This window comes from Podarcis tiliguerta (assembly GCF_965153285.1).
Source record: "Podarcis tiliguerta genome assembly, chromosome: 18".
Lineage (NCBI taxonomy): Eukaryota > Metazoa > Chordata > Lepidosauria > Squamata > Lacertidae > Podarcis > Podarcis tiliguerta.
Window position 1 is genome coordinate 557441 of NC_139551.1, and position 23899 is coordinate 581339.

At 53.4% G+C, this 23899-nt stretch overlaps 1 protein-coding gene across 1 annotated transcript; it reads right to left on the bottom strand.

Moving 5' to 3' along the window:
• Positions 1-527: 527 nt before the first annotated feature.
• On the bottom strand, positions 528-22322 carry SIN3B (SIN3 transcription regulator family member B). The gene is made up of 19 exons (XM_083421388.1): positions 22196-22322; positions 18821-18927; positions 17526-17679; positions 16129-16428; positions 15174-15317; positions 14863-14985; positions 14533-14622; positions 13629-13747; positions 12449-12656; positions 12239-12355; positions 10702-10940; positions 9682-9865; positions 7625-8396; positions 6367-6536; positions 5176-5349; positions 4937-5029; positions 3784-3878; positions 3470-3674; positions 528-2505 (listed from the first exon to the last, which is right to left on the bottom strand). Exons 1-19 carry the CDS (start codon positions 22316-22318, stop codon positions 2275-2277), a joined length of 3648 nt encoding a protein of 1215 aa, XP_083277514.1. The 5' UTR covers positions 22319-22322; the 3' UTR covers positions 528-2274.
• Positions 22323-23899: the final 1577 nt, after the last annotated feature.

Sequence of the window (23899 nt, forward strand, 5' to 3'; positions counted from 1 at the left end):
GAAGAGGAACGACGAAGGACAGCAGCAGCATCCGTTCTGAAAGTATGACAAAATGACCAGCATGCTCACAAAAGCAAAAATCGTATTAATTGTTCCAAACTTTCAATAAAAATTGCGTTTGTATAATTGGAAGCTCTGTTATTGTGGTTTTTTGTTGTTGTTGTTAATGTGTGAGTTGTTTTTTCTCCCTAAACTAAAACCTATTCAGGTTAAATTGCTGTGTTGGCAATAATGAAGTGGGTTTTGGGTTGTGGTTTGGGCGCTTGGTCTGTAAAAGGTTCACCGTCACGGCCATTAATATCTTCCTTGACATCCCCCCCTTAAACTGGGGCAAACGTCTTCCAGTCTCGTCTGTGCAGAGATCGGGTTCTCCCTCTGGGAACTCGCACGCAGAACCCAACCCAAGGGCTGGAAATGGGAACATTGCACCCGGTCCCCAGAAGGGGGCCCTCGGGCGACCTACGCCCCTCGCACGGGGGCCCCACCGCCTGTTCCGCGGGGGAAAGAAGAACACGAGGGAGCCCCTGGCGTTTTCAAAATTAATATTTTATTTTTACTTGATGTGCAAATAAATAATTTCTTTTAAAAACTACATTCAAAGAGTTGGCAAAAGCAAATACAAAGGCGGGAGGAAGCCGGGGGGGGGGTGTGGTGGGGGGGGGGGATAGAGGAAGAAGAGAAGAAAGAGAGATCCTTCGGAGACGAAATAAAAATTGAAATTTAGAAGAAGAAAAAACCCAGAAGCATTGTCTCTCGCGTTCTCTGCTACGGACAGATCTTTCCCGGCTTCCGGAAGCAACCCCCCCCCCCGTTGCCTTGCTGACGCCCCCCCCCTTGGAGAGATGGACGCTATGCCCGCCCAGATTATAAATTAAATTGGATTTTATTTATTTATTTTTAAAAACAATGGGATGAAGAAATATGGCCAGTAGGAAGAGGGGGGGGGGCTGAGCGGAGGAGGGTTTCTCCCCCCCTCCAAACCTCACAATGGCCCCCCCAATTAAAAAAAAGAAAGAAATGAAAAACGACACGTTAAGCCACAAAGCTACCATTTAAGTCATCGTTTCGTTAAGAGAGATTTTGGCACAGTCGGTCCCCCGCCCCCCCCGCTTGGGAGAATAACAGGTATGGGGGGGGGGAGATATGGGGATGGGGGGGGGCCTTCCTGGAGTCCAGGGAGGGTGGAGGGGTGTCTGATATTTTTTGGAGGGGAGGTTTGAACCAATCAATTTCCTTGGGGGGGTGTCTTCCATTCCTTGGCAGTGATTGGAGGGAGAGAGAGGAGGGGAGGGGCAGACCCCCCCAAAAACCACACACACAAGTGTGTCTTCCGTGGCCAAATTTGGAGGGGGGCGCAGAGAGAGAGAAATAAAAAGACAACAGAGTCCCCCCCCCCAAGATTATCTCGCAAAGGAAACCGAGAAACCAAGCCCCCCCCCCAAAAGAAACCACTCAGGGCAATGGCCTCCCCCCACTTTGGGACCCCAAGAAATAAACCCCTGGAGCGTCTTGGAGGTGGCAGGGGGAGGAGCAACCCCTTGATCTTGTCCCCCCCCCCCAAAAAAAACCCCACAGCCGGGATGGTCCACAAAGTGCCCACGGCGGAAGACAGCCCCCCCTTCCAGGTGGGCTTGGCCACCTGCCCCCCCCACCCACCAGACGCACACAAGAGGACAGCTTTTATTTTTTGCACCATAAAGGCCACACAGTCCGTGGGGCGGGAAGGGGGGGCCTAGAAAGGAAAGCCCCCTTTGCTTCTCACAAGGCCTCGCGTTTGGGCGATAGGAAGTGCTCACCGTACAGTGACCGATGGGGCTGGGGGGGGGGGAGAAAGGCCTGGCGGTGGGGGCTCCGAGTTTTCTCTCCTGGGTCCCTCCTTGCCATCTCCGGCCAAAACAAAGCAGTCCGAGGCCTGCAGAGCTCTGGGCATTGCTGAAGCCTGCCCCCCCCCCCCGTGCCACGTGGGGAGGGCACCCGAAACAGTCTCCTGGGTCCCTCCATGCCGTTCACATCCTTGCTCCCCCCCCCCCGGGCCAAAACAAAGCAGTCCGAGGCCTGGAGAGCTCTGGGAAGACCCCCCCCCCCAGTCCGTCCCGTGCCACGCAGGGAGGGCGCACCAAACGAGCCGCCCCCCGTCCCCCAAAGTCACAAACCAAACGGAGAAAATGACACTTTGCCCCCCGCAAAGCTGGTCGGATAAATACCAGGGGTGGGCTGGCTGCAGGACACCCCCTGCCCCCCCCCCGGTCAGAGGGAAGGAGGGAGAAAAGGGGTTCAGGGAGAGGCCGGCTGGCGGCTGTACTGGACGCGGTAGCGGTTGACCGGGACGCCGTGGACGCTGACCGTCTCGCAGGTGGTCTTGCAGGGCAGCAGGTCCTCGTCGTCGTCGCCCATCAGCCAGTCCTGGACCAGCTCCGACGCCTCGCGCCCGGCGTGCCGGCTCAGCCAGCCCAGGTGCCAGGCCTCAAAGCGCCGGTGGTAGCGCAGCAAGACCGACGGCTGCGCCTGGCCAGAGAGAGAGGGAGGGGAGGGTCACTGGCGGAAATCGGCCCCCGCAAGCCGGGGAGATGGACCTGAGCTCACCCACCCAAGGTCCTTCTCCTCTTTGTAGCTTTTCTCCAGAGGTCCGGAACGGGGCCTTTTCGGTGGTGGCTCCCCGCCCGTGGGATGCTATCGCCAGGTATTTACAGCGGTACCTTGGTTCCCGAAGGCCCAAAATCCGGAAGTGTTCCCGTTTTGGGACATTTTCCAAACGCCCGGCCCCCCACAAGGTCTGAGGGACAGTGGACCGGCCCCCTGCTGAAAAGGTTTGCTGACCCGTTATATAGGTTGTGATCTTTTCTGTGAACTGCCCTGAGACTTCCAAGTATAGGGCGGTATATAAACTTAATAATAATACCAAAAGACCTGCATGTAAATTTTATACAGAGGTTGTTGGATGTAATCGGTTCCGGGAGTCCGTTCAGCTTCCGGAACGGTTCGGCAACCGAGGCACGGCTTCCGAAAAGCGTTCTTAAACTGGAACGCTTCCTTCCTGGTTTTCAGCGTTGTTCGGGAGCCGATTTGTTCGGCAACCAATGTAAATAATAATAATAATTTTGTATTTATACCCCGCCCTCCCTGGCCAGAGCCGGGCTCAGGGCAGCTAACACCAGTTAAATTACAGTAAAAACGTAAGGGGGGGGACCAATTTAAAATACGGGTTAAAATTTAAAACACAGCCTCAGTTTAAAAGTAGCCCATAGACCGTAAGGGGAGGGAAACATAAGGGTCAGACTGAGTCCAAACCAAAGGCCAGGCGGAACAGCTCTGTTTTGCAGGCCCTGCGGAAAGATGTCAAGTCCTGCAGGGCCCTGGTCTCTTGGGACAGAGCGTTCCACCAAGTCGGGGCCAGTACTGAAAAGGCCCTGCCCTAGTTGAGACTGTACCGCTGTAAAGGTAAACGGAAATAGCCCCCCTCGAGACCCACCTGCCTGGCGCGGCCCAGGGCCCCCCGCCGGTACATGTAATCCTCCGCATTCATGACGAAGAGCATCCGGTGCGTGTTGAGCTTGAATTTGCAGTCCACGTTGCAGGCGCTTTCCACCCCCACCAGCTGCTTCCAGGAGCCCCGGGCCTTGTCTCGGGCGGCCTGCACCTGGGCGCACTGCCAGCGCCGGAACTGCTTCAGGTTCCTGGGGGGCAGGAGGGAGTGAGGGATGCCGCCTTTGCCCCCCACCCCAAATCCCTGCTCTGGAGGAGGGAGCGGAACCCGCACCCCTCAAGCGCCAGAGGGTCCCTCACCTCTGCAGGAAGACGGGTTTCAAGAGGAAGCCTTCGTTCTGGCTGCTGGGGGTCCCTTCGACCCCCACGTACTGCTCAACGTAGTTGGCCAAGTGCTGGAGGAGAGAGGAAAAGTCAGGAAGCAAAGGGGAGAGCAACACTCGGAGGTTTGGGGGTGGGGGCTCGAGCTGGACACCCGTGGGTCAAACCGGGGTTTGTGGTTTGGTCCGTGCTAGCCCACCCTGCGTGAACCGGGAGCAGGAAGGCATGGACAAAGCACAGGTTGGTTGGGGAGCAGAAAAATTGCCGTCCCAGTTCAGCTGCCGAGCTAAACCGGGGTTTGCGGCTGCGGTGTTATAAACCAGGGATTGAAACTGCAACGCTAAAGCAAGGATTGAGGCCGCAGTTCTAAACCGGGGACTGAGGCTGCTAAACAAGAGGCTGAAGCTGCAGTGTTTAACCGGGGATTGAAATTGCAAGACTACACCAAGGTTTGGGGCTGCATCGCTAAACTGGGGATTGCAGATGCAGGGCTAAACACAGGATTGAGTCTGCAATGCTAAACCAGGGCTTGCGGCTGCCACATTAAACCAGGGCTTGCGGCTGCCACACTAAACCAGGGATTGCAGCTGCCACTAAACCAGGGCTTGCGGCTGCCACATTAAACCAGAGCTTGCGGCTGCTACACTAAACCAGGGCTTGCGGCTGCCACATTAAACCAGGGCTTGCGGCTGCCCCACTAAACCAGGGCTTGCGGCTGCCACATTAAACCAGGGCTTGCGGCTGCCACACTAAACCAGGGCTTGCGGCTGCCACGCTAAACCAGGGATTGCGGCTGCCACACTAAACCAGGGCTTGCGGCTGCCACACTAAACCAGGGCTTGCGGCTGCCACACTAAACCAGGGCTTGCGGCTGTAATGCAAAACCAGAGATTGCAGCTGCCAAGCTAAACCGGGGCCAACCCAGCCAGATGGGTGGGGCATAAATAATAAAATTGTTATCCTTGTTTTTGGTCTTTGCAACAGCAGCAGAGAAGTGCAAGGGAGGCTGGCTGTGGTTTGCGGCCCACCCGTTGGGACGCGATGCCCGAAGACAGACGCAACCGGCCGCAGGGTCCGCACCCCCATCAGGGAGGGATCTCACGGCACGCGCGATAGGGAGGCCGGGAATCACCTGGACTTCCAGGGGGTCTTCTGTCTGGGTCTCCTCTGTATCCAGCAACTCAATGGTCATGATCACCTGGTCCTTTCTCTGAAGGAACATCACCTGCGGGGAGGCGAGGCAGGTGCTCACACACACGGGCTCCGGCCACAAGCAGCGTTCAAGGGGTCTCTCCCCAACCCCCCAGTGTGGCCGACCCCCCACTTCCGGGCAAGCCAAGCCGCAGAGGGTGGAGGGCAGAGGTGCCGCACCTTGAAGCAATTCTCGTCCGCCATGCACCGCTCCGCCTTCCACTGGTAGCTGGTCTCCTTGGCCGCCCGGACGCACTGGGAGGACAAGTTGCCGCCGGCCGCCCCTCGCTTCCGCTCTCCCAGGTAGAGCTCCACCACCTTCAGGCAGACGTCGTCGCTCACCAAGTGGTGCAGCTGGAGCCAGGGGAGTGTTGTGAGAACGTTTTAAGGTCTCAAATATAGAATAAAACCTCTTAAACGCACACATATCGAAATGTATGAACTGGAATAATTCGGGGGAGCAATCCTGAAGCCATTTGGAGCAGCCTTTCTCAGCCTGCGGGTCCCCAGATGCTGTTGAACTACAACTCCCATCCCCCCTAGCTAGCTAGGCCAGAGCGCAGGGATGATGGGAGTTGTAGTCCAACAACATCTGGGGACCCGCAGGTGGAGAACCGCTGAATTTTGGACTCTCCCAATGACCTCAAATATTCCTCTGCAAATGGAGAAGGCTTGACATTTTCTTCTCACTTGCAAATCCTGTCTTAAGGGCGCATTTGTGTATGAAGAGGGTGAGCCTGTGACCTGGACTCAGGAATAAAGTATTTACCATCGCAAAAGAACGGCCAGGCTGCCCAGGTAATGCAATCAGTGACAATCACCAGGTATTATTAATTATTATTATTATTATTATTATTATTATTAGTGCAAATTCTCCAAACGCCTTCCGTATCTCCTCAGAATCTTTTCTCCCACACGTTCCCCACCTTACCTCAATGGCACATGTTAACAGATCATTCATAGCTATATATCCCACACCTCTTTATGCCACTCTTCCGTTTCATCTTCTGCTTGCCCCTTCCACCTCCTGGCCATCAGCTGTCCATAAACCTGTGAGCCTTCCTAGCCTGTGAACCCTCCGCTCAGTCGTAAATCGATAACGCTACCTCTGGGCTTTCTGGTCAGCTTTTAACCCAGCGGTTTGTGCCCTCTCGTTAGACACCCTTTGCCAGAAAAACTGGGCACTGCAATTCTGTGATTTGAAAGTCCTAGGCAGCCCCCTAAACACTGGGGTCTTCCGTCCTCCATGTGGAGCAGGGCAGGGGGCCCAGCTGCAGCTGGCCTGTGTCCCCCACAACTCCTGTCCAGCACCTCCTTGGGGCAGGGCTTCCCCCAGCACCCCCTCCCGCCCCCCCAGGAGGCGGCCGGTACCTGCCGGACGATGTTCTGCACCAGCTTGTCCATGGTGAAGCCGACGTAGGCATGGATGGTGAACATTTCCCGCAGGGTGTCCTCGTACTGGGTGGGGTCGATGTTGCCGTCCAGCAGGTTTCGCACCAGGTCCAGGAAGGCCGGGTAATACTCCTCCAGCTCGACTTCGCCTGGCAAGAACGCACACACACACACACGAGACACAAAACCCCTCTGTGGGGTGCCGAAATGGGACACCCAGCATCTCGGCACGCCGGGGCTCCTATTCCCCAGCCACCCGTCAGGCGGACTGGGATAGATGATCGTTGGGGGCCCTGTCATAATCAACAACTCTAGGATTCTTCGAGACCGGAGGGTAGGGGAGGCAGTGCGGCCATTGGGCAGCGGGAGAAGACTGCCTCGGATCGGATCAGATCAGCGGTCTGTCAAGCCCATGTTTCAGACTTAGGGTTGCACTGCCAGCCGTGTCTGGAGATTGAAACGGGCACCTTCTGTGCACAGAGGAGACTTGACTGCTTGGGGACAGCTCTTCCCTTAAAGGCAAGCTAAGGTTCTAGTCCTCACGAATAAATAGGAACAGAAGGAGCTACCCTATCTTATCATTGGGCTATCTTATCATTAGAAGGCTGATCGCCGAAGAATGGATGCTTTTGAATTGTGGTGCTGGAGGAGGCTCTTGAGTGTCCCATGGACTGCAAGAAGATCAAACCTCTCCATTCTGAAGGAAACCAGCCCTGAGTGCTCACTGGAAGGACAGATCCTGAAGCTGAGGCTCCAAGACTTTGGCCACCTCATGAGAAGAGAAGACTCCCTGGAAAAGACCCTGATGTTGGGAAAGATGGAGGGCACAAGAAGGGGACGAAGGAAGACGAAATGGTGGGACAGTGTTCTCAAAGCTACAAACATGAGTCTGACCAAACTGCGGGAGGCAGTGGAAGACAGGAGGGCCTGGCGTGCTCTGGTCCAGGGGGTCACAAAGAGTCGGACCCGACTAAATCTTATCATTATTATCATAGCTGGCGCCACGTCGCAACTCTCCAGCTGCCGCCAGCACAACAGGAGTGAGCGCCACACCAGTTTCGGACAATCGCAATTACCGCCCGCCTCTAGCTAGGAGGGCTGAGCGGCGAGGCCACTTCCCACACCCTCCGTGACCCCCTTTCCCCTCCCTGGCCTTGCCGGGTGCCGGAAGCCGAGAGCCAACCCCCTCCCCGGTCCCTGGCCCAACGCTGCCCTCCTTCCCTGCCACCCTGCTTACTGGGCTGCTTGAGGCGCAGTTCCATGGCCGGGTCGTTGGCTCTCTCCTTGCGGCCGTCGCAGAGCAGTTTCTCCCTCTCCTTCTCGGCCCGGAACTCCAGCAGCTGCTTCTGCGCCTGCCGGTAGATCTTGAGCAGCCGGGAGCAGAGCGTCTGGTGCAGCCGCAAGAAGAAGTACCAGTTGTTGTTGGCGAAAAACAGCGCATAGACGTTGTCCAGAGAGCGGCGCGGCCGGGCAGAGGAGGGGGCGGCCGGGGCGGGGGGAGAGGCCGCCGCTGCGCCCTCCGAGCCACCGCCCCCCTTCTCCCTGGCGAGCGCAGGGGGGTTCCTCTTGCGCAGCTCGTGGCCCTCCGGGGCAGGGGGCTTCTCGTCGGCGGGGGGCGTCCTTTTCCGCAGCTCGTGGGCTGCCTCCGGGGCGGAGGGGGGCAGCGGCTTGTCCTCCACTGGGGGAGCCCTTTTGCGCAAGTCACGGGCGTCCGGCGGGGGTGGAGGGGCGGGGGGCCGCTTGGGGCTGGCCTTGCCAGCCTCGGGCGCCTCTTCCGGGGCGGGGGGCGGGGGGTCGTGGCCGGGGGGCTGGGAGAAGAAGAGGTCGGGGACGAAGCGGTGGACGATCTGCCAGATGGTGGCTTGGTCCTCCTTCTGGATGGTGGGCTGGCGCTTGACGTAGTAGCCCACCAGGGCGGCCGCGTCCTCCAGGATTTGCTGGTCCTCGTAGACAAAGATGAGGTGCGGCTCGTTCAGGGCGCCCCGTCCCTCAGAGTGCTGCTCTTGGTGCTGGAGGTTCGAGAGAGAGAGAGAGATGGACTTAACAACAACGATATCTTTATTGTCACTGTCCCATACAGAACAATGAAATTGAAAATCAACGTAAAACATTCGGAAACCCCTAAGAACTCTGAAACCCCATTTTAAAATACAATGGAAAGCACAGCTTCCTGTATCGTAAGGGGATGAACCTTTGCTTAGAAACACCAGAAAAAGGACAGATTTAAGGGAATGATTACTGCAATCATTTTATTATATATATACCCCGCCCGTCTGGATGGGTTTCCCCAGCTCCCAATAGAATATTAAAAACACAGTAAAAGATCAAACATTAAAAGCTTCCCTAAACAGGGCTGCCTTTAGACGTTTTCAACAAGCCAGATGGTTGTTTATTTCCTTGGCATCTTGTGGGAGGGCATTCCACAGGGCGGGCGCCACTACTGAGAAGGCCCTCTGCCTGGTTTCCTGTAACCTCGCTTCTCGCAGGGAGGGAACCGCCAGAAGACCCTCAGGAGATGGACCCTGGTGTCCGGGGTGGAGACGCTCCTTCAGGTCTACTGGGCCGTTTAGGGCTTTCAAGGTCAGCACCAACCCTTTGAATTGTGCCTGGAAACGTCCTGGGAGCCAATGTAGGTCTTTCAGGACCGGGGTTATGTGGTCTCCACTCCCAGTCCCCAGTCTGGCTGCCGCATTCTGGATTAGTTGCAGTTTCCGGGTCACCTTCAAAGGGAGCCCCACATAGAGCGCATGGCAGTAGTCCAAGCGGGAGACAACCAGAGCATGCACCACTCTGGCCAGACAGTCTGCAGGCAGGGAGGGTCTCATCCCGCGTACCAGATGGAGCTGGGAGACAGCTGTCCTGGACACAGAACTGACCTGCACCTCCATGGACAGCTCCTTCAGGGATACTGGGCCATTCAGGGCTTTCAAGATCAGCACCAACACTTTGAATTGTGCTCGGAAACGTCCTGGGAGCCAGTGTAGGTCTTTCAGGATTGCTGTTATATGGTCTTAGCGGCCGCTCCCAGTCCCCAGTCTAGCTGCAATGGCTGCCCCCCCCCCCTACGACCAAGGCACGGCCAAGCTCCTCTCCACCCGTTTGCAAATCCCTAAGCGACTCAGGGGGCACCCAAGCTCTCCCCGTCTCGACAACGAGAAACTGAGCCTCTAGTTTCATCCGCCCTGTCCTGTGGAACTCCCTGCCACCGGAGATTTGGGCAGGCGCCTCCGCTGCCGACTCTTGAAGCTTCCCATGCAAGGGGGGAATGTGGCCCTGAGAGGCCCCCGCACCCACCTCGTCGTAGACGCTCTCGATCTCGTTGAGGAGGCTCTTGGAGCGCAGGGCCTTGGTGTCGTTCTGCTTGAAGTTGACGGCCTGGTGGTCGAGGGACTTGAGGTAGGCCTTCTCGTACTGCTCCCGCCAGATCTTGTTGAAGCCCTGCTGGGCCTCCCGCCATTCCTCCTCCTTCGCCTTCAGCCTGCGGGGCGGACGGGCGGAGAGGAGGCGAAGGTGAGACTGCGGGAAGACGCGGGCGCTGAGCCCAACCTGCCCACCACCCTCCTTGCCCCCCGGTTTTTTAAATACACAAATAAATACATAACTGACAAATACCTACATTGATAACTTCTATATAGATCAAATAACATCAGACTCTTTCATCTCAACATATGCAAAAAGAAAACGGTGAAAGAAGACAAAAGAAAAAGACAAAACAAAGACAGTAACAAAATCAAATCAGAAAGATTCAATCTGCATTGTCCAATTCAATATGATTCAGTGCTCTTGTGGCCTTTCTCATATATACGTTTACATATAAATTGAATCTCTTATCCTTTATTTATTGTGATGTGGTAGACTTCCGTCTACCTTGTAACGGTTCGTTTCACCTTACTAAAAAAATTCCCCTGTATTTAATATTTTCTCCTCGTCTTGGTATGTGGAAACGACCTATTTACGGAGTTACAGTGGTACCTCAGGTTAAGTACTTAATTCGTTTCGGAGGTCCGTTCTTAACCTGAAACTGTTCTTAAGCTGAAGCACCACTTTAGCTCATGGGGCCTCCTGCTGCTGCCGTGCCGTCGGAGCATGACTTCTGTTCTCCTCCTGAAGCACAGTTCTTAACCCGAGGTACTATTTCTGGGTTAGCGGAGTCTGTAACCTGAAGCGTATGTAACCTGAGGTACCACTGTATTCCAAACACAACCAAATCTTAGAGGTGGAACCTTGTTTCCTTAATTGCTGAAACATTCCCACTCTTTTTTTAAAAATATGATCTATTGACTTATCGCTTCTGTGGTTTTTGGAATGGCTCACCTCTTGAGGACGATGGGGACGGCCGAGAGCGGGTTCTTTTTGAGGCTCTCGATGATCTCGGGCGCCTTGTCGCCGTAGATGCGGTAGATGGCGCGCCGCTGGATGACCTCGGAGGTGCCCCCCAGGCAGTCGTCCAGGCGGAATTTCTCCTGGTCCTCCAGCGACATGCGGCTCAGCTTCTTCTGCACACTCTCCAGCACCCGGATCGTGGCCAGGTTCGTCTCCAGGACCACGTCCAGCTGGGCGGGGAAGAGCGAGAAACGGGGGGCACAGACAGTTGTTTGTTTCCTTGACATCTAGTGGGAGGGCGTTCCACAGGGTGGGCGCCACCACCGAGAAGGCCCTCTGCCTGGTTGCCTGTAACTTCACTTTGGAGGGGGCCAAAAGTGGGCAAACGGCCCCAGAAGGAGCACACTGTCCCCCCCAAAGAACATCCCATATACCCCACACCGCGACCCGGCTCCCCCCGTCAGGAGCGCCGGGGAGAAAAACAAACGTGGGGGCTTCCTGCCCTCGTGGAGACCCCAGACGCCACAGGATAATGAGATCACAAAAGGTGTTTCAAGGTGGCGTCAAACGCCCCTTCCCCATGACCCGGATATTTTCTTTTTACGATATACGAGATCTTTATTGTCATTGTCCCATGCAGAACGATGAAATAGAAAAACTACATAAAACATAGAAACCCCCCTAAAAACTCTGAAACCCCATTTTAAAATGCACTATACCATAGAGACCCCTTATGCTGCGTTTAGAACCAAAGTTTTAGGGGTTATGGAAACGGATATAGCGAAAGAGTTGGTTTGTTTACGTATTTGGCGGCAGCAGCAAGACTATTGCATGCTCAAAGAGGGAGGGAATATTGCGTGCAAAGAATTTGCATGCTCAAGATGGAAAGAATGTTCCATGACTTGGAGGAAGTAGGAGGGAAACTGAATTGAGAGTGCCTTCACTCCGAGAATGGCTGCGTTGTTCTTTTGCTGTGATCATTAAACACTGTTAAAATGGCAAGGGGCAATAATTGCTTTGGTGGTAATAATAGCAATAACAATAATATTTATACCCTGCCCATCTGGCTGGGTTTCCCCAGCCACTCTGGGCGGCTCCCAACAGAACAGTAAAAACAGAATAAAACTTTGAGCATTAAAAATGTCCCTAAATAGGGCTGCCTTCAGATGTCTTCTAAATGTCAGACAGTTGTTTATTTCCTTGACATCTAGTGAGAGGGCGTTCCACAGGGCGGGTGCCACCACCGAGAAGGCCCTCTGCCTGGTACCCTGTAACCTCGCTTCTTGCACTGAGGGAACCGCCAGAAGACCTTCAGAGATGGACCCCGGTGTCCGGGTGGAGACGCTCCTTCAGGGATACGGGGCCAAGGCTGTTTAGGGCTTTGAAAGGTTATGCAGGGCCAAAGTGGAAGCGGTTTCCCTGAATCCTGACAGCCCCCAGGGACTGAGCCAGCCTTGAGGAAGGACCTGGGGCCCTCCGCCCCCCAAGCAGGGGCCCCGAGCCTGCCCACGTCGCCGGGGGCACCCACCTCAAAGCGTTCATCCTCACAGCGGTGCAGCTGCTCTTCGTAGGGGGTCTTCTTGGAGCTGACGAAGGTGGAGTCCTCCGACCAGGAGGGGAACGAGACCCACGTGTCATTCAGTACCTGGGGGGGCGAGAGGGGGCGCCCTCAGTCCAGGGGAGTCGCCGGGACGCCCCACCGCCGCTGCCTTCCTTCTGCCGACCGCCCCCGGCCTACCTCTTTGCAGATGGCCGTCCTCCCACTGCACTTGGGCTGCTGATAGGTCTTGGGCAGCGCCCGGTAGCTGGAGCCGATGCGCTTGCAGGAGGCGTAGTCGATCTCGCGGCAGACGCCGTCCCCAGAGCGGTCCGCCATCGGAGACGCGAAGGACAGCTCCTTCACGCCCAGGAAGGACTTGAACTGAGCAAAGAGCTCCGGGAATTTCCTGCGGGGAAGGAGGGGAAAGGTGGGCTGCGAGCGGCGGGGATTCGAATCGGAAAACTCGGGGAAGGCGCAGCCAACGGGCACCGAACTGGCGATGTTTTGCCTGCGGACTCTGCTGAAGAGACTCATGAGGGACGGGAACGAATGCAAGGTTTCTTAACTGAGGGGCAGAGTTGTTACTTGTCAAAAGTGCGCACAGGGGAGAAGGGAGAACAAAAATCTGGGGTGTTTTATGTGCAGCTGAGCGGACGTTTTTCGTGAGGAATCAGAGAAGGCAGGCAGTGACTCTATTGAGAACTGGAGCCTTTTTAGAAGACGCCCAACTTGGAAATTTGCCCCTGAAGGTTCGGTTCTGGCTAATCCCACCTACGTTTGCTTTCTTTCACATACCGGGGGTTTTACGCTCTCTTAACGTAAATATATTGGGGCAAGGTAAAGGTAAAGGGACCCCTGACCACTAGGTCCAGTGGTGACCGACTCTGGGGTTGCGGTGCTCATCTCGCTTTATTGGCCAAGGGAGCCGGCGTACAGCTTCCGGGTCATGTGGCCAGCAGGACTAAGCCGCTTCTGGCGAACCAGAGCAGCGCACGGAAACGCCGTTTACCTTCCCGCCGGAGCGGTACCTATTTATCTACTTGCACTTTGACGTGCTTTCGAACTGCTAGGTTGGCAGGAGCAGGGACTGAACAACGGGAGCTCACCCCATCATTGCGGGGATTTGAACCGCCGACCTTCTGATCGGCAAGTCCTAGGCTCTGTGTAAATTTGCTTTGAGACGTCGCTTTCCCATGTAAAAAGCTATGCGTAAACACAAGCGACAAGGAAACTGGAAAACTTCCTTCCACACCAAGTCAACCCAGAGGAAGCTGTCCGCTTCTGCCTGGCTACCGGGATTAGCCCCTGCCTGCCTTTTCCCCAAGGGAGATGGAGGACCCTCCGGCAGCCCCCCAACTCAACGCAGCCCCCCACTTACCCCAGAAAGGGGGTGACCAGCTGGAGAAGCTCGGAGCCTGAGACCAGCTCCTGGTTGAAGAGGGCGATGCACCGAAGGAAGTTCTCGTACACCTCCTGGCTCTTCAGGACTCGCCGAACCTGAGCAGAAGAACCAGCCGGGGATGGGAGGGGGCACCTTGGGGCTGGGCAGCTCAGTGGTTAGAGCACCCGCTTGCAGAGGCAGGAGGGACCCCTAGGCCTGTCCCCAGCCTTGCAGGATCCGCAACAAGAGTGTCCCTGGGAAATGGTTCTGCTTTGCTCCAAGCAGGGCTGCGAAAGGACACCCCCCCCCAGTCCTGACAGACTGTTCTGGGGTCTCAGGGAGGAAAGGCCTGTCTGCCCCCCCTCCTTTGGCAGAGTTATGCAGGTTGGAGGTTCAGGGGCCCTCCGCTGTGCCCCCACATGCCTTATCATCATCATCATTTTTTATTTTTAGGCCACCTTTCCACAATTAAAATAACAACGCTCAAGGCAGCTTGCAGCATAAGTTAATTACCGTATTTTTTGCTCTATAAGACTCACTTTTCCCCTCCTAGACAGTAAGGGGAAATATGTGTGCATCTTATGGATCAAATGCAGGCTGCGCAGCTATCCCAGAAGCCAGAACAACAAGAGGGATTCCTGCTTTCGCTGCGCAGCGATCCCTCTTGCTGTTCTGGCTTCTGAGATTCAGAATATTTTTCTTCTTGTTTTCCTCCTCCAAAAACTAGGTGCGTCTTGTGGTCTGGTGCGTCTTAGAGAGGGAAATATACGGTGTGCAATTATGAAAGTCATAATAAATAAACCACATCAAAAAAAGACATAACCAAACGGGAAACCGTTTCCACAGAAATCTAAACCTGAAATTTCGCACACACACCCGGCCTCCGTGCCGGACGACCCACCTTGTCGAAGAAGGAGAACTCCTGAAGGCTGCCGTACTTGCCCACCGCCGCCACCGAGAGGTCCTTCGACCCCCGAAGCTTCATCTTCTTCTGCAGGGGGGCGGGAAGGAAATATGAAATGTACATGTGGACTCGCACCAGCGCGCTTCCGTGTTTTGCAAGCGGGGCTCGGCGCTCCTCAGGAGCCCACCCTGAGCGGACGCCGCCCAAACCCGCCGGGCTCCCCCGGAAACAACGCACCGGACCCCCCGCGGCCGACCAGAGCCCCCGGCAGGCTCCTCTGCCTCCCCATCCCTCCAGCCCACCCGCCTCCGCGTCCGGGTCGGATACCTTGGCCGGGCCGGGCACGGGTCGAAGCAACAGGGGCCTGGAGCGTTTCTTACTGTGTTCCACGTGCTTCTCATGCTGGAGTTTGGAGATGTTGTTGGCGTCGCAGGGCCCGTTCCCCGTGAACTGCGGAGAAAGATGGAGGAGCCTCAGCCAGCAGGCGGAGGAGGAAGGAGGGACAAGGGGCAGCAGCAGGGGGACACCCCCCCTCCTTTGCAGGGAGGGGGTCCCAGGCTCTGTCCTCGACAGCATCTCCCAGGGAAACCCCGTGTTCTCAGGGGGTTTCCCGGCCTGCCCCCCCTCCTGCCACGTACCAGAGACCTCTTTGCCTCGGGGAGGAACTGTCCGAATTCAGAGAGCAGGTCCTCTTGGCCCCGGAAGAGGTTGGCCACTTCGGTGAAGACCTCCTCCTCCGACATGCCCCGGAAGGGGCGGCCTTTGGTGCTCAGCTGTTCTTTCTGAGAAGCGAGAGAGGGAGGGAGAAAGGGGTTGGCATTGAGGGATGGGCCTTTATGACCAGAATACCCTGGTACTGCTTTGAATTAACTAAGCATTGCTTTTTGTTCGGTAGGCAGTTTTAGTTTTATTCATTTTTCGGTTTTGTTCATCGTGCATTTTTCTTTATTCCTCTTTCCCCCCCTCTTCTCTTTCTTTTCTCTCTCTCCTTTTATTTCTTTCATACGATACACATTTACCCTTGATTTCTTGAACGTTACGTATACAGTGGTGCCTTGCAAGACGAAATTAATTCGTTCTGCGGGTTTTTTCGTCTTGTGAATTTTTTCGTCTTGCAAAGCACCACTGTGTATTGACGGTTTCCCATAGGAATGCATTGGCGGTTTTTAAAAAAAGGCGCAAGAAATTTCGTCTTGCGAAGCAAGCCCATAGGGAAATCCGTCTTGCGAAGCAACTCAGAAAACGAAAAACTCTTTCGTCTTGCGAGTTTTTCGTCTTCCGAGGCATTCGTCTTGCGAGGTACCACTGTATTTTAATAACTACCTTACGTCTAAGAATATCTAATGTAAGATTAGTTTATCTTTCGTTTTCCTTTTGGTATGTAATGTTTGCTGTGGAAATGAAAAACTAAACTAAACACTAAACTAAAAACTAAACCTAAACCTAACCTAACCTAAAATAAAATGGTGGCAGCTTATATGCAGGTCGGGCGAGGCAGCCCACAGCCCACACCACGCGCACCAACCAGAGATATATTTTGGGTTTTTTGTTTCCTGACCCCGGAACGCCGTGGGGAGAGAGGAGACCTTTCACCTGGTAGGTGTGAAGGATCTCCAGGAAAGACCGGTAGATCTCGGGGTGATCCAGGAAGCGGGTCTTGATCTTGTTGACGTAGCTGATGGCGTTGTTGAACTCCACCGAGTCCGACTCCAGAGGCACCTGCAGCCGGCAGTCGTCCTTGCAGGGCTGTTGTTGCTGTTGCTGCTGCTGCTGGTGGGGCTGCTGGTGGCAGAAGTCCTCCGGGCAGTCGCCGTGGTTGTGGGCGTTCTCCTGGCAGTAGTGCAGGATGAGGCCGGAGCCCGAGAGGGGGCTTTGGACGGGGTCCAGGGATACCTAGGCAGAGAGAGGGAGCTGGGGGTCAGCGACGGCTGAGCACAGGTTGTGTGTGAAAGCATCTCCCCTTCCGCCTGGGTGGTCCTCGTTGCCTTGCTCCCGTGCTGCGGGGAGGGGGGGGGGGCAAGCTAGAAGACCCCAAAGTCCCTTCTATTTGATTTGGGGCTGTTTTTCGGAGTGAATTTAATTATTGTTTCATTTTATACGAACGTTATGTGTCTGATGTTAGCCACCCTGAGCCCGACTTTGGCCGGGGAGGGCGGGATATAAATAAAAGTTGTTTATGATGATGATGATGATGAAACCCTTGTGCCCACCGGCCCCTTCCTCTCCCAGCTGCTCCTCGTCCTGCGCGGAGACCAGGGGTCAGCAAACCTTTTCTGACTTTAGTTTGGACTCGGTCTGACCCTTCTGTTTCCCTCCCCTTACGGTCTTGATTTATCAGCTACTTTAAAACGAGGCTGCATTTCAAACTGCATTTTAACCTGTATTTTAAATAGGGTTTTTTCCCTTTTCTTCCCCCTCTCCTTTCCCCCCTATTATGTTTTTACTGTGATTTTATTGGTGTTAACCGCCCTGAGCCCGGCTCTGGCTGGGTATAAATAAAATTTATGATTATTAATATTATTATAAAAGACTGAAAATGGTTAACCATGGGAAGGCAGACGGAAGTCTAAAGATCCAGGGAATGCTGACGATTAAGCCTGCTGCTTGAAGAAGAAGAAGAAGAAGAGTTTGGATTTGATATCCCGCTTTATCACTACCCTAGGGAGTCTCAAAGCGGCTAACAATCTCCTTTCCCTTCCTCCCCCACAACAAACACTCTGTGAGGTGAGTGGGGCTGAGAGACTTCAGAGAAGTGTGACTGGCCCAAGGTCACCCAGCAGCTGCATGTGGAGGAGCGGAGACGCGAACCCGGCTCACCAGATTAGGAGTCTACCGCTCTTAACCACTACACCACACTGGCTCTCAAATTTAAATGTGTAGTGTCAAACTGAATAAAAAATGTCTTTTTTAAAAGGGGGGTGGGTGGGAATAAATCTCCCCGTAGGAACGAGTGGATATGGTCAAACCCCAAGCCTGCTTCCTGGTCTAACCTGGCCGGCCAGAGGCGCCTGAATGCTCAGCTTCCCGTTCTTGGGGATCTCGATCCGGTAGCCCAAAGGCAGGAAGGCGTTGAAGCCGATGATGAGGTCGGGGTGCTCATGGAAGAGCTGCGAGACGCGGCGGATGACGCCGGGGGTGTCGATGCTGAAGACAAGCGGGGTATAAAAACAATCAAGGGTTTTTAAAAAATAAAATAAACCATTTTTTTATTATTATTTAAATCAGATTTTTAAAATAAAATGCTTTTGGAGGAAAAAACATTTCTAAAGGCTTTCTCTTCCAAGTTACATTATAGTCCAGAGGCTTTTCGTCAGGAAATAAGGATTTGTTTTAAGTTTTTCACGTTTGTCTTTTTTAATTGTTTAGCCACATCAGTTAGCGACCATGGATACATAAGCTACAACGTCATTGTTTTAGTTAAACAAATTGTCTGAATTGCTATTAAGGAAATGATTGTTGTTCTCCTTCCAATAAAGTACAGAAAAGTTGTCCAAATGTACACAGTTAACTCAGTGGGTTTTTTTTCCGGGGGGGGGGGGGGAACGGACGTATACCCCTAAACATTTTGTGAATCTAAGTTTGGCCTCATTGAGGGGCGGTATGTCAATAGTAGGAAAATGAGAGTACCCCTGAACATTTTTTTAAGGAAAAAAAGCACTGAATTAACTTATTAAACCTCCCCATAATTTCATAATTATCTGTCTAGGTATTTCTGATAGTACAACCAAATCGGTCATTTTTGACAGAGCTGTAAAAACGACTCTGAAAATCGATTCTCCCCAAAACGAAAACTTCATCTGTAAATATTAAGACAGTGCCAGCAAGAATGAAGTCTTTCTGTAAGGAAAATAATGATTTCAATCGAGCCTTACTGACTAACGATTTGATTTAAATCCAATCCACCCTGGTTAGGAACAAGGACGGACCCAAAATGAGGGTGGGAGGGAGATTTTGGGGGGTGTTCGATGGGCAACGAAGAGGCCGGGTCCCCCGATTCGGGTGCAATTCCCGTTCCCCTCGTTTCCGCCCTTTGGTTTAAAAATCCAGCGCCGGATTTATGAATAGGTTATTATTGATTATGTATACCCAATGTATCAGCCGCCTGGGGGCGGAGGGTGGTTGACTGTGTTTTGTTGCTGGTAAAAAAGAAAAAATTAAATAAAGTAAATAAAACGTTCCAAGGTAACACTGGGAAACAATTAATCCGCTGCCGGCCGGGGTGCTTCGTGGGTTGGGGGGCTGCGTAAAGATGGGGAGAGGGGCCCGGACCCCCCGAACCCGTTACCTCTGACTCTTGAACTCTTTCATGATCTCCAGGAATCCGTTGTAGGTGGCCGGGTCACTGCCAAAGCGGATCTTCACCTGGTCCAGGTAAGAGAGGGCATCTTCGACCTGCGGGAGAATTATTTTAGGGGAAGGCATCAAGGGGCGCTGACCGCCGTGGGCCCGGGAGGGGAGAGGCGGCTGCCCCGCTGACAGCCAGCCCCACCCGTGGCAAGGAACCGGGCTCCGTGGGTCGCTGTGGCTCAGAGGCTCTGGGTGCGGGTTCAGTCTCCCGGTACCCCCGCCCGAATCATAATAATAAAATTTAATTTATATCCTGCCCTCCCCAGCCGAAGCCGGGCTGAGAGCGGCTAACCACAGTAAAAATAACACAGTTCACATAAAATCGCAATCAATTCATTGAAATACATTCTCAAATCAATTCAGAATCAATTTAATGGCAAACCAGTGCTATGAGGATTACAGAAAGAGGGAGTCAGACTGGCCCAAGGCCTGGTGGAACAGCTCTGTCTTGCAGGCCCTGCAGGGATTCGGGGAGAGAGCAGCCTCTGCTTTCAAACAGGGCTGTGGGGTGGCTGCCCCCTTTTATGTGTTGGGAGACCCCGAAACGCAGCCCCTTCTGCCTGCTAGGCTTCGGCTCCCGCTTCCCGGGGGAGCCCCAAACCGAACCTGCCTCTTGTCCCCCAAGACCCCCTCCGACGAGGCTGCAAATCCTCACCCCCAAATCCTCGCCAAGCCAGCCCCCTCAATGGCGGCCGCAGACTGCTGAGTAAGTGCTCGCAGGATCGGTCTGGAAGTAATCCAGATCAAACGTGCAAGAAGCTGGCAGATAAAGCGGTCCGCTCTCTGCAGCTACATCTGCATTTTGAGGGGGGGGGAGAGGAAATATATCTATGCGCATTAAGCTGAAAATCTCTTATTCTTTACGGTCCGGGATCGCTTCTCTGGCAAATGCATTTACCCGGATCAGCGTTCTTGCGGCTCGGCAGCAGCCGCGCCTACTCTGCGGCAGGTCCTACTAAGATCAGTGGGGCTTACTCCCAGGAAAGTGGGGCCAGGCCTTCAGAGGGGGTTTGCGATACGGAAAAAGACGACTGGGGGTAAACCAAACGTTTTAAACGCTAAATCCCGCAACTGACGCACGTTCGACTTGCGCATGATTCAGCTATATGCGCAATTTAAAAAATGCAAAACTACAAAATAATTAAAAGGTGGGGTGGAAAATGGGTAGGTTTCCAGGGGAGGGGAGATATTATTATTATTATTATTATTATTATTATTATTATTATTATTATTATTATTATTACTATTACTATTATTATTATACCCACAGGTCTTGGGGAGGATCACAGAATAAAATCAGACTAGGAAACCACAAAATACAGAATCAGCAATCCCAGCCACTCTTGAACCCCAATGCATCCTGACTATATGCCGTTTCGGCTTGGGGCCCGACCCCCCCAGAACGCAACTCCCCACATAAATTATAGGTTTGCTGTATATGTTTAACAGCAACAACCACAATATGTCCCCATCAGCTGTTTCAAACACCGAGTCCTCCCTACAGGAATGAATTGAAATAATTCCACGTATGCATGGACACAACATTTAGCCATATTTAATTAAAGATATCCCCCCTTTTCTTATTATTACTTGAAAGCTAAATTTCCAGGTGGTTTTGCTGGAAGCTTCGCGAATGAGTGCCCTTTAATGCGGGTATATACATAGTTCGGGTTGCATCCGAAGCGACTTAATACTCAAGAGTAGCACTGTTGAAATTAATGGGCATAACTCGCTTGGTTCCATTAATTTCAGGGGGGTCTACCTCGAGTAGAACGTTGGATGCAAAGCAATGTAAAGGAACTTGGGGGGAGGCAAAGAAAGGAGGGTTGCGTTATCCATAATGCAAAGCAACAGGAGAGGGCGGGGAAGCAAGGAGAAAGAAAGAGGCGAGTTCGAAGGCTTCACAAGAGTTGTGGGTTCGAGTCCCGAGTTCGGCCAAAGTTTCCTGCTTTGCAGGGGGTTGGGCTGGATGACCCTCAGGGTCCCCTGCAAATTGACCATTCTGTGATTCTACCTCCGTTAGATAAACACAGCCACACATTTACCTACCGAAAAGGGATTGGGGTGCATTGGGGAAGCTTTCAATGTCTGATGTTTTAACGTTTTGTAATTTGCTCGAAGCCGCCCAGAGAGGCTATGGCAACCCAGTCAGATGGGCGGCATATAATAACAACAATTATTATTATTATTATTAGGGGGTGGAAACGAAAAACTGGAGAGGGGGGAGTGTTAGGGAGGGGGTGTTTCCATACAGCAATGTAATGGAAGGGGGGTTGTTTGGGGGGGGGGAAGCAAAAGGGCTTTTTGCAAGGAAGTCTGCAATGGAGTTGGTCTAAGGCATGCAGCTATTTTTATTATTATTATTTGGAAAGAAAAACCAGGAGAGGGGGGAAGTATTAGGGTGGGGGTGTTTACAACAATAACGCAAAGGAAATGGAGGGGGTGTTTGGGGAAGAAAGCAAAGGGGCTTCTGCAAGGAAGTCTGCATTGGGGTTGGTCTAATGCTTGCAGCTATTATTGATCATAACAATAATAATCATAATTATCATAATATACTGAATTGGATGGGGTCATCTAAGGCATGCAGCTATTAATTATAATAATACTCGGGGGGGGGGGGGCTCATGCAATGCATGCATCCAGGAAGAAGAGGAAGAAGAAAAAGAAGAAGAAATTCAATGGGGATGGTCTAATGCATGCAGCTATTATTGATCACAGCAATAACAATAATGATAATAATAATCATAATATACTCAATTGAGTCATCTAAGGCATGCAACTATTAATAATATACTCAATGGGGGGGGGGTCATCCAATGCATGCATCCAGGAAGAAAAAGAAGATACTCAGGACAGCCGACCCTATAAAACCACAACCTAAAATCACAAAATTGCGTGATTAAAACAACCCCCCCAGGTACATGCCGCTTGTCCAGACCTATTTGCAAACTTCTCCCTGCGTGGAGAAGAGAGTGCAAAAAACTCATCCTTATGCCCCCCCCCTTGCAGAGCTCAGGAAACCTTCCCTTTTTCCTTTTCTTTTATTGGGGGGGGGGGGGATTTTGGTGTCCAGGTCTTTCCCTGCCAATGCCTGACGATGCAGCCTTCCTTTTTTGGGGGGGGTGTCTTTTCCCTAGCAAGAGCTGCAGGAGGGCAGAGGGGGCGTCTCTGTGCCTATTCAGCCCCCCCCCTTTGCAGGAAAGGGGGACAGGGAGACCCCACCCCATCTAGGTGGGTGTCTTTTTTGTGGGGGGGGGTGTTCAAGGCCCCACTCCTCTGCCTTGGGGGGGTGGCCTCCTCCCCCCGGACTTACGTGGACGGGGAGCTTCTCCGAGGCGGGGGGCGCCGCTCCCCCCATCCTGCCCCCCATCCTGGGCCCGACGCCGCCGCTGCTGCTGCTCCCCCGGCCGCCGCCGCCGCCGCCCCCCGCCGCCATGTTGGCGCGCCTCCGCCTCCCCTCAGCCCCGCGGCCGCGCGCGCGCTCCGGAGCCAGGCCGCGCGCCGGCGTCATCACGCAGCAGCAGCACGTCGCGAAACGTCGGAAGGGGAGGCGGGGAAAGGAAAGCGGGCGGAACCTTTGTGGCGAGGGGAGAGGGAGGAGGCCGGAAGGGGAAAGGGACCGGACCAAAACAAAGAAAAGGACCGGATGCGAGGGAGGAGGGGGGACCCGGAAAGAGGGGAGAAAGGAGAGAGGGAGAGGGCTAGAGCGGCCCGGACAGAGAGGAGCAGTAGAGAGGGGAGGAGGGAGCGGAAAGAGGGGTGGAGACGGAAGGGAGAGGGAGCTAGGAAAAGGGAAGAGGGACACACGCACGCAGAGAGAAATACTGATGGGTTCTGGGTAGGGAAAGGGCTGTAAGAGAGGATAGAGGTAGGAAAAGGGTAGAGGGGTCTCAGAGGCAGGAAAGGGGGAGAGCTCTGTGGCCCCTCTGCCCCTTTTCTACCTCTAAAACCCCTCTACCCGTTTCCTAGCTCTGTGTCCCCTCTCCCCCTATTCTGCACTGGCTCCCGGTGGAGTACAGGGTCAGATTTAAGGTGCTGCTTTTGACCTTTAAAGCCCTTCATGGCCTAGGACCCTCGTACCTACGGGACCGCCTCTCCTGGTATGCCCCACGGAGAGCCTCAAGGTCCATAAATAACAACACCCTAGAGATCCCAGGCCCTAAGGAAGTCAGATTGGCTTCAACCAGAGCCAGGGCCTTTTCAACTCTGGCTCCGGCCTGGTGGAACGCTCTGCCTCATGAGACCAGGGCCCTGCAGGATCTGATTTCTTTCCGCAGGGCCTGTAAGACAGAGTTCTTCCGCCTGGCCTTTGGCTTGGAGCCAATCTGATTCCCTCCCCCCCCTCTCTTTCTTTTTTCTTTTTCCTTTCTCCTCAGGCAATGAGGCTAAATTTTAATATTTTAATGTTCCATTATTTTAATGTTGTATTTTACTTTTGTTTTTAAGTTGTAATCATTCATCTTCTTTTTATTATTGCTTGTAAGCCGCTCTGAGCCCGGCCTTGGCTAGGGAGGGTGGGGTATAAATAAAAAATTATTATTATTATTATTATTATTATTATTATTATACCTCTGAGACGCCTCTACCCTTTTCATAGCTCTGTGGCCCTTCTGCCCCTTTCCTACCTCTAAAACCCCTCTACCCTTTTCCTAGCTCTGTGGCCCTTCTGCTCCTTTCCTACCTCTGAGACGCCTCTGCCCTTTCCTAGCTCTGTGGCCCTTCTGCCCCCATTCCACCTCTAAAACCCCTCTACATTTTTCCTAGCTCTGCAGCCTCTCTGCCCCTATTCGACCTCTGAGACCCCTCTACACTTTTCATTGCTCTATAGCTTATCTGCCCCTATTCGACCTCTGAGACCCCTCTACACTTTTCATTGCTCTATAGCTTCTCTGCCCCTATTCGACCTCTGGGACACCTCTTTACTTTTCATAGCTCTGTAGCCTCTCTGCCCTATTCGACCTCTGGGACACCTCTTTACTTTTCATAGCTCTATAGCCCCTCTGCCCCTATTCGACCT

Excerpts from the sequence above, each read along its gene's own strand:
- SIN3B (XM_083421388.1), bottom strand. The coding sequence starts at position 22,318 with ATGGCGGCGGGGGGCGGCGGCGGCGGCGGCCGGGGGAGCAGCAGCAGC. Across the intron at positions 12,356-12,448 it reads GGACGGCCATCTGCAAAGAG|GTACTGAATGACACGTGGGT; the intron begins GTAGGCCGGGGG and ends TCGCCCCCCCAG. Across the intron at positions 5,350-6,366 it reads TGCAGAACATCGTCCGGCAG|CTGCACCACTTGGTGAGCGA; the intron begins GTACCGGCCGCC and ends CCCTGGCTCCAG.